At 34.4% G+C, this 10,677-nt stretch overlaps 1 protein-coding gene across 1 annotated transcript; it reads left to right on the forward strand.

Moving 5' to 3' along the window:
• The first annotated feature begins 9,083 nt into the window (after positions 1–9,083).
• Positions 9,084–10,468, forward strand: LOC139871076 (uncharacterized). Its single transcript, XM_071858817.1, has 2 exons — positions 9,084–9,095; positions 9,143–10,468. Exons 1-2 carry the CDS (start codon positions 9,084–9,086, stop codon positions 10,466–10,468), a joined length of 1,338 nt encoding a protein of 445 aa, XP_071714918.1.
• Positions 10,469–10,677: the final 209 nt, after the last annotated feature.

Genomic DNA, 10,677 nt, shown 5'->3' on the forward strand with positions numbered 1-10,677 from the left:
CGAAATCCTCCTCGTCACTGATCTCGTCTGATGACGAACTATCTGAGTCATGTGTAGGAGAATATGATGACGAACTGTCTGCATCATGTGTACAAGAATATGTACCGGTGGTCATGAACCGAAATCTGCCAGGCAATATATTCACAACCCGCCCATCGGCGGTGTATCTGGCCCAATGTCCATGTTCGTTTAAAAATGGACAATTCTTTTACTCCAGGGATCATGGGTCCATGCCAACGATACTGTGGCTCCGGAAAACTAGAGCTGGGTGGAGCTGGAACCTCCTCTGGGTTTACTGGGAGTTGAGATTCCCCGGCTAACACAATTTCTTCTTTAATAGGTATTGGAACGCCCTTTTCAGTTGTGGATATAATAGATTCAGTTTCCGATTCCGAGTCGTACAAAATGATAGGATTAGAAGAAGTCATCTATCACATAATTGAAACAACAATTACGTTAGCATATAAATATATCACATATAATGTTTTTGACCAAATGATAAGCAAAAATCAGTAAAAACAGATATGGTCATAGTCCAGACTCACTAATGCATCCTAACAATTACCAGTTAAACACACTAATGTAATTTCTGGTTCCCTATGACCTCAAGCTCGGATACCAACTGTAACGACCCGTCAAAATCGCTATTGACGCGGCACGTTAATCATTGATTCCACAGTGAGGTTTTGACCTCTATATGATACGTTTTGATAAAATATTGCATTCATTAAAATAATGACTTTCTAAACATAGAAAGTTATAAACATGTAGACGAGTGCTTAGGTATAAGCAAAACCCCAAAATACATAAGTCTTTAATTTACAGGTTGACATCACAGTCCAATTATTTATTACACAACGCAGTTTTATTTTGAATGCAATAAACTTTGTACAAAGCATGAGAGACTCCATGCAGGCAACAAGCACATCACAGCGGAAGCAGTCTAAGGACCTGAGAATAAAACATGCTAAAAAGTCAACACGAATGTTGGTGAGTTATAGGTTTAATTGCTCGAGTCATAAACATATATAAAGATAGACCACAAGATTTCATCAAAAGTTTATCAATAGATTCTACGTAACAGAGCACCCTGGTAACTAAACTTAATGCTATAGTGATAATTACCCCATTCGTTTTAATACATGCAAACCAACGTGTCTTAAACTCAAATAACATACGTCCGTTAAAAGGCTAGCGCTCTAGCTCGGACGGGGATGTCAAGCCCTATGGATCCATATACAATTATTCGCGCCCACCAGTCCATATCCTATGTACTGGCAGCTACTAGTTACCAAAGCTATGGGATTTTCGGTTTAACTCAGTGTAGAATATAGTATGTACTTGTGTCTTATTGCGTTTAAATAAATTGCATGTATTCTCAGCCCAAAAATATTTAAAGTATTTAAAAAGGGAGACTATAAACTCACAGTTCAATATTGAGACTCAATATTGTAGGCAAATTGTGTAGACGTAATGATGGTAGATGACTGTATGGTTGGCCTGGGATTCAAGAACAATACCCCGAACAATACCCAATATTTCCTTAGCTTAAAGCGGTTTGAAACCCGAATTAAAACACTCGCGTATTATACCTTATTATTATTAAACTTAAATTATAAAATATAAATATAAATATATATCACTCAAATAGTGTTTACTGTAGCAAATATTGTTTACTGTAGCAATTCACTGTAGCAAAGTCGTTTTCACTGTAGCAAAATACGGTTTCACTGTAGCAAATAGTGTTTTACTGTAGCAAATAGTGTTTTACTGTAGGAAATTCGTTTTTACTTGTACATATATATATATATATATATATATACATACATACATACATACATACATACATACATACATACATACATATAATTGTTCATGAATCATCGAGAGTAGTCAAAGGTAATTTTATATATGAAACAGTTCTAAAATTTTTGAGACTCAATCTAACAGACTTTGTTTAACGTGTCAAAATAATAAATCGTATAGAGAATTGGTTTAAATAAGTCGAAATTTTCCGGGTCATTACAGTAAGTTTGTTCAACTCTCGGTAGTCGATACACAACCTGAATGTACCATCTTTCTTCTTGAAAAATAGAACAGGAGCTCCCCATGGTGATGTACTTGGTCGAATGAAACCACGCTCTAAAAGTTCCTGTAGCTGACTTTGTAATTCTTTCATTTCGCTGGGTGCGAGTCTGTATGGAGCACGAGCTATTGGTGCATCTCCTGGTACAAGGTCTATTTGAAATTCAACGGATCGATGTGGGGGTAATCCCGGTAATTCTTTCAAAAATACATCGGGAAATTCTTTTGCGACGGGAACATCACTGATGTTCTTTTCTTCAGGTTTAACTTGCTTGATATGTGCTAGAATGACGTAACAACCTTTTCTTATTAGTTTTTACGCCTTCAAACTACTAATAAGATTTAATTTTGCGTTGTTCTTTTCTCCGTACACCATTAAAGGTTTTCCTTTTTCACGCATAATGCGAATCGCATTTTTGTAACAAACGACCTCTGCTCTCACCTTTTTCAACCAGTCCATGCCAATTATTACATCAAAACTTCCTAACTCGACTGGTATTAAATCAATTTTAAACGTTTCATCCCCCAGTTTAATTTCTCTCTCCCGACATATATTATCTGCTGAAATTAATTTACCGTTTGCTAATTCGAGTAAAAATTTACTATCCAAAGGCGTCAATGGGCAAATTAATTTAGCACAAAATTCTCTACTCATATAGCTTCTATCCGCACCCGAATCAAATAAAACATAAGCAGATTTATCGTCAATAAGAAACGTACCCATAACAAGCTCCGGGTCTTCCTGTGCTTCTGCTGCGGTTGTTGGGATAGTTGTTGCGATTGTTATTGTAATTGTTATTGTTGTTGTACTGGTGACTCTTGTCACCGTTTTCCTCCCACTTCCTCTTGAGTTGTTTCGTGTTGGCTTCTTCGGCCACCTGCTCTTTAATTCTTCCCTCAATCTGATTTATGAGTTTAGGAGCCATTCGACTTGCCTTCTGTATAGAAGCGGGCTCGTGTGAACTTACATCTTCTTGAATCCTTACTGGTAACCCTTTTACAAACGCGTCGATCTTCTCTTCTTCATCTTCGAATGCTCCCGGACACAATAGGAACAACTCTGTGAATCGTCGTTCATATGTGGTAACGTCGAACCCTTGTGTTCGTAACTCTCTAAGTTCTGCTTTGAGTTTATTGACTTCATTTCTAGGACGGTACTGCTCGTTCATCAATTGCTTGAACGCCGACCACGGTAGTGCGTAAGCAGCATTTTGTCCTACCTGTTCAAGATAGGTGTTCCACCACGTTAACGCAGTACCTGTGAAGGTATGCGTAGCGTACTTAACTTTGTCCTCTTCAGTACACTTACTTATGGCAAACACCGATTCGACTTTCTCGGTCCACCGTTTCAATCCAATTGGTCCTTCGGTTCCATCAAATTCCAAAGGTTTGCAGGCAGTGAATTCTTTGTAGGTGCATCCTACACGATTTCTTGAGCCGTTAGCTGCATTGCTAGATTCAGAGTTATTGTTGGTACGTAGCACAACCTGTACTGCAGCTATGTTTGCAGCAAGAAAAGTACGAAATTCCTCTTCGCTCATATTCATGGTTTGTCGCGTAGTCGGTGCCATTTCCTTCAAAATAGTCAACTGAATCGAGTTAATCATACAGAATATTAAGAGTAGTCAATAGTATTTCGTAGCATAATATGAACTCATTTATAAAAGCTTTTTCTTCATATTATCATTTTATAAGTTTAAATTCGGGTACTACCTACCCGTTAAGTTCATACTTAGTAGCTAATATACATTTCAACTACTACGATTTCATATGAAAAACTGATTATAATAATATATCACATACAAATATTCTTCAAACTTACAACTTCGCTATATTACATATAGCATGAAATATAGTACACTTTGATACAGGACAGTTTTGAAGATAAATCTAGTTAATACGCAAGTTGTTCAGCAAAGGAAATAAAGACACGTAATTCATAAGTCCAGAAACAAGTCATGCATTCCGATTTTACTAAGACGACTTCCCATCCTTGGTATTGTGGAAAATAACCGTTATGACCATTGGCTAGGCAGCATGTTGTAATGTCGTCAAAAGGATGAGGGTTTCATAATGTCCAACAGCCCCGTAATAATCTAAAAACCTTGTTTCTCACCTCAACTACTGAATCCGTCACTTGTGGAAAGGTTTTATTTAAAAGTTGTAATCCGATATTCTTTTTCTCACTTTGGTAAGAAGCGAACATCATTAACCCGTAAGTATAACATGCTTCTTTATGTTGCATGTTAGAAGCTCTTTCTAACTCACGAAATCCTATGTTGGGATATGTTGAGTCAAAATAGATTCTTAACCCGTAGCGTAAAATTGCATTTGGGTTCCCCGCATTTAATGCTTTAAAGAAAACACGGCGTAACTTACGGTCTCCCCAATGTGATATACCCCACCTATCAAAGGAAAGCCTTTTATAAACTAAGGCATTTCTGGAAAGTCTTTCAAATGTTTGACAAGTTAATTTCGCCATAACTAAATGTGCTGATGAATTCTGACCGACTCTAGACAAGATTTCCTCAATCATATCCTCTTGTAGGTCTTCTAAAATATTCGGTTGTCTACCCTTAACGTCCATTTTGTTTTTATACTGTAAAATAGACAAGGGTTAGATTCATAAAAGAGAATTAACAAACAATACAAGCAATTTTTACATAGAACATAAAAGTACAAGCACACTACAATACATATAATACACAACATGAGTACAACTCCCTAATCTAAATCACTGGTTTCTTCTTCTTCGGACTTGGTTCGCTTTTCTAATTTTCTAGGGATATATGGTGTTCCTCTAATGCGAGCCGTCGTTTTCCACAATGGTTTAGAAAAACCTGGTGGTTTAGAGGTTCCCGGGTTATTATTACACTTTAGGAAATACGAATATTGCCGATACATATAAAGCTCATCGGGGTTGGAATCAGGTTTCTCTATTTTTATACCTTTTCCCTTATTATTTTCTTTTGCTATATTAAATTGGGTCGAGGTGATTTCTATAACATCATCGGAATCCTCATCGGGATCCGATTCATCGGAAAATTGGTAATCTTCTCAATATTTTACTTCCTCGGCAGAAACACCATTGACCATTTTTAACTTTGGTCCGTTGGTTGAGGATTTTCTTTTATTTAAATGATTTACTGTAGGTATCACTATTTCTTCCTCCAGAATCTCTTCTTCTTCTGGTTCCTCCTCTTCCGATTCATCCTCTTCTGGTTCCTCTTCTTCCGGTTCCTCCTCTTCTGGTTCCTCTTCGGAAATTTGTGAATCTTCCCAAAATATATTCGACTCTTCATTATTATTAGGTGAATCAATGGGATTTGTACTAGAGGTAGAAATCTATCACACAATATCAAAAACATTAAGAGGTTAATATATCACATAATATTTACATGTTAATAATATATAGTTTCCAACAAAAAAAAATGTTAAGCAATCGTTTTTGAAGAAAAACACGGTCGAAGTCTAGACTCACTAATGCATCCTAACAAACTCGATAAGACAAACTAATGCAATTTTCTGGTTCTCTAAGACCAACGCTCGGATATCAACTGAAATGTCCCGTTCATATTGATTATAAACGTTCCATATTAATTGATTTCGTCGCGAGGTTTTGACCTCTATATGAGACGTTTTTCAAAGACTGCATTCATTTTTAAAACAACCATAACCTTTATTTTATCTATAAAGTTTTAAAAATCATTACGTAGATTATCAAATCATGATAATCTAAAATATACCGTTTACACACGACCATTACATAATGGTTTACAATAAGAATATATTACATCAAAAATAAGTTTCTTGAATGCAGTTTTTGCATAATATCATACAAGCATGGACCCCAAATCTTGTCCTTATTTTAGTATGCAACAGCGGAAGCTCTTAATAATCACCTGAGAATAAACATGCTTAAAACGTCAACAAAAATGTTGGTGAGTTATAGGTTTAACCTATATATTATCAAATCATAATAATTGACCACAAGATTTCATATTTCAATATACATCCCATACATAGAGATAAAAATCATTCATATGGTGAACACCTGTTAACCGACATTAACAAGATGCATATAAGAATATCCCCTATCATTCCGAGAAATCCTTCGGACATGATAAAAACAACATCGAAGTACTAAAGCATCCGGTACTTTGGATGGGGTTCGTTAGGCCCAATAGATCTATCTTTAGGATTCGCGTCAATTAGTAGATTGGTTTACTAATTCTTAGGTTACCAAGCAAAAGGGGCATATTTGGCTTCGATCATTCACCCATATAATGTAGTTTCATTTACTTGTGTCTATTTCGTAAAACATTTATAAAACTGCATGTATTCTCATCCCAAAATATTAGATTTTAAAAGTGGGACTATAACTCACTTTCACAGATTTTTACTTCGTCGGGAAGTAAGACTTGGCCACTGGTCGATTCAAGAACCTATACAAATATGTACATATATATCAAAGTATGATCAAAATATATTTACAACATTTTTTATTACGTTTTAATGATTTGAGTTTGTTAAGTCAGCAGTCCTCGTTAGTAACCTACAGCTAGTTGTCCACAGTTAGATGTACAGAAATAAATAAATATAAATTATCTTGGATCAATCCATGACCCAGTGTATACAAGCCTCAGGCTAGACCACAACTCAAACTATATATATTATTTTGGAATCAACCTCAACCCTGTATAGCTAACTCCAACATTACTGCATATAGAGTGTCTATGGTTGTTCTAAAATATATTATATAGATGGGTCGATATGATATGTCAAAACATTGTATACGTGTCTATGGTATCCCAAGATTACATAATATATAGTAGAATACATGAATAATACAATATAAGTTAGCTAGGATATGATTTGTATAGAATTGTTACAATATTTCCCGTAGCTACAACAATCAAAAATATCCAATCTTGTTTTACCCATAACTTCTTCGTTTTAAATCCGTTTTGAGTGAAATAAATTGCTATGGTTTCATATTGAACTCTATTTTATGAATCTAAATAGAAAAAGTATAGGTTTATAGTCGTAAATATAAGTTACAAGTCGTTTTTGTAAGAGGTAGTCATTTCAGTCGAAAGAACGACGTCTTGATGACCATTTTGAAAAACATACTTCCACTTTGAGTTTAACCATGATTTTTGGATATATTTTCATGTTCATAAGAAAAATCATTTTCCCAGTAGAACAACTTTTAAATCAAAGTTTATCATAGTTTTTAATTATCAAACCCAAAACAGCCCGCGGTGTTACTACGACGGCGTATATCCGGTTTTACGGTGTTTTTCGTGTTTCCAGGTTTTAAATCATTAAGTTAGCATATCATATAGATATAGAACAGTGTTTAGTTGATTTTAAAAGTCAAGTTAGAAGGATTAACTTTTGTTTGCGAACAAGTTTAGAATTAACTAAACTATGTTCTAGTGATTACGAGTTTAAACCTTCGAATAAGATAGTTTTATATATATGAATCGAATGATGTTATGAACATCATTACTACCTCAAGTTTAGTAGGTAAACCTACTGGAAGTGACAAGAAATGATCTAGCTTTAAAGGATCTTGGATGGCTTGAAAGTTCTTGAAGTAGGATCATGACACAAAAACAAGTTCAAGTAAGATTTTTACTCGAATTAAGATAGTTTATAGTTATAGAAATTGAATCAAAGTTTGAATATGAATATTACCTTGAATAAGAAAGATAAACTACTGTAAATAACAAAGGTTTCTTGATCTTAGATGATTACTTGGAATGGATTAGAAAGCTTGGATGTAAACTAGTAAACTTGAAAGGATTTTCGAAGTGTTCTTGAAGTGTTCTTCCTAAGATGATTATAGCTTGATTCTTGAAGTAATTTTTGATGAAGATGATGATTAGCTACTGGAAAAATTCATTCATAAGTGTGTGTGTGTGTTGAGAGAGAATTAGAAAGAGAATTGGAAGTGAAATGGAGTGAATGATGAGTGGTAAGTGGTGAGTGGGGTTAAAAGGAGTTCTAGTTAGTTGACTAGTAATGGTAGAAGTTAAAATTGATTATTCATACATGACATAATCAAGAGTGGAATCCCATGCTAGTTCCTATTGGTATATACCCACAGTAAGTACGTCTAGAAGCTGTGTATAATACGGGTATGAATACGACTAGAATTCTTGATGGAAAAAGAATGGGAATGTAACTGTACCCATTTTCGTTAAGTATGAGTGTTTTGATATATGTCTTGAAGTCTTCCAAAAGTATATTAATACATCTAAATACACTACATGTATATACATTTTAACTGAGTCGTTAAGTCATCGTTAGTCGTTACATGTAAGTGTTGTTTTGAAACCTTTAAGTTAACGATCTCATTTAATGTTGTTAACCCATTGTTTATTATATCTAATGAGATGTTAAATTATTATCTTATCATGATATTATGATATATTAATATATCTTAATATGATATATATACATTTAAATGTCGTTACAACGATAATCGTTACATATATGTCTCGTTTCGAAATCCTTAAGTTAGTAGTCTTGTTTTTACATATGTAGTTCATTGTTAACATACTTAATGATATATATAATTATCATTTTATCATGTTAAATATAGTGTAACAATATCTTAATATGATACATATGTATTTAGTAAGACGTTGTAATAACGATAATCGTTATATATATCGTTTCGAGTTTCTTAACTTAGTAGTCTCATTTTTATGTATATAACTCATTGTTAATATACTTAGGGAGATACTTACTTATCATAATCTCATGTTAACTATATGTATATTCATATATATATCGTCATGTCATTTTTACAAGTTTTAACGTTCGTGAATCGACGGTCAACTTGGGTGGTCAATTGTCTACATGAAACTCATTTCAAATAATCAAGTCTTAACAATTTGATTGCTTAACATGTTGGAAACACTTAATCATGTAAAAATCAATTTCATTTAATATATATAAATATGAAAAAGTTCGGGTCACTACATATGGTGGCACAGGTAAAACATTTCTATGGAAAACATTATCAGCTGCATTGCGTAGTAAGGGAGACATTGTTTTGAATGTTGCATCAAGTGGGATTGCAGCTTTGTTGTTGAGTGGAGGAAGGACTGCCCATTCCCGTTTTGCAATCCCTATTAATCCAACTGACGACACATTTTGTCGCATTCTGCCAAATAGTAATTTGGCAGCATTAATAAGAAGAGCTAAACTGATAATTTGGGATGAGGCGCCAATGGTGAATAGATTGTGTGTTGAAAATCTTGATCGATCTTTACGCGATATATGCCGGGTAGATAATCCTAATAGCATAGATACACCATTCGGAGGAAAAGTTATAGTATTTGGTGGAGATTTTCGACAAGTCCTACCAGTCGTTACACAAGGAAAACGAGAGGATATAGTTGATGCATCACTTAATTCTTCATACATATGGGATCATGTTACCGTTCTGAAACTTACAGTTAATATGAGACTTTTGGGACTTTCTTCAGGTGCATCTAATGTTGATAATGGAAATACTGTAGAAGATACTCGAAGGTTTGCAGACTGGATTCTAAACATAGGTGATGGTACTTTAAACTCGACAGATGACGGTATATCAGAAATTGAAATCCCTGACGATTTGTTAGTCAATAATGCTGAAGATCCTATTGGTTCTATAATTACCTCTATATATCCAGATTTTTTGGAAAATTTGGGTAAACCAACTTATTATCAAGAACGTGCAATTCTCGCTCCAACTCACGAAATTGTTAACATCATTAATGATCGTATGATGGAGTATCTAGAGGGTGATGAAAGGTCGTTTTTAAGCTCAGACAGTATTTGTCAATCCGAAAAAGACTCAGACTTCAATAGTGAATTGTACAATACAGATTATCTAAACAGCATCAACCTTGGTGGCCTACCAAAGCATAATCTTAAACTAAAAGTAGGTGTACCAGTAATGTTGCTTAGGAATGTCGATCAAGCTGGAGGATTGTGCAATGGTACACGATTACAAATAACAGAGCTCGGGGAGGAAATGATCAAAGCTAAAATCTTAACAGGTACCCACGTTGGCACAATAACTGCTATTCCACGTATGTTAATTGTTCCATCAGATAAAAGAATTCCTTTCAGATTTCAAAGAAGACAATATCCATTGTCTGTATGCTTTGCAATGACAATCAATAAAACCCAAGGACATTCCTTACAACATGTTGGTTTATTTCTACCAAAACCAGTTTTTAGTCACGGGCAACTTTACGTTGCTCTCTCTAGAGTTACTAATAGAAAGGGGCTGAATGTGCTGATATTAAACAAGGAAAAAAAGTTATCAAATAAAACCCAAAACGTCGTATACAAGGAAGTGTTGCAGCACCTATAGCAGCTGGATCGTATAACTATATATTCAGTTTTTTAACTTTATACTCTATGATCTTACTAGAACTCGCAGAATTTTTTATTTGTTACCTTCAAACTTATAAGTCTTCATCTTGTGAGATTACAAATTTTGTTAAATAGCACGTTGCTTAATACTATATAATGTAGTGATACATACTGTTGTTAGAAGAAATAAAACATAACTCACCAAAC

Source organism: Rutidosis leptorrhynchoides, chromosome 10 (assembly GCF_046630445.1).
Source record: "Rutidosis leptorrhynchoides isolate AG116_Rl617_1_P2 chromosome 10, CSIRO_AGI_Rlap_v1, whole genome shotgun sequence".
In the NCBI taxonomy this organism is placed as follows: Eukaryota; Viridiplantae; Streptophyta; class Magnoliopsida; order Asterales; family Asteraceae; genus Rutidosis; species Rutidosis leptorrhynchoides.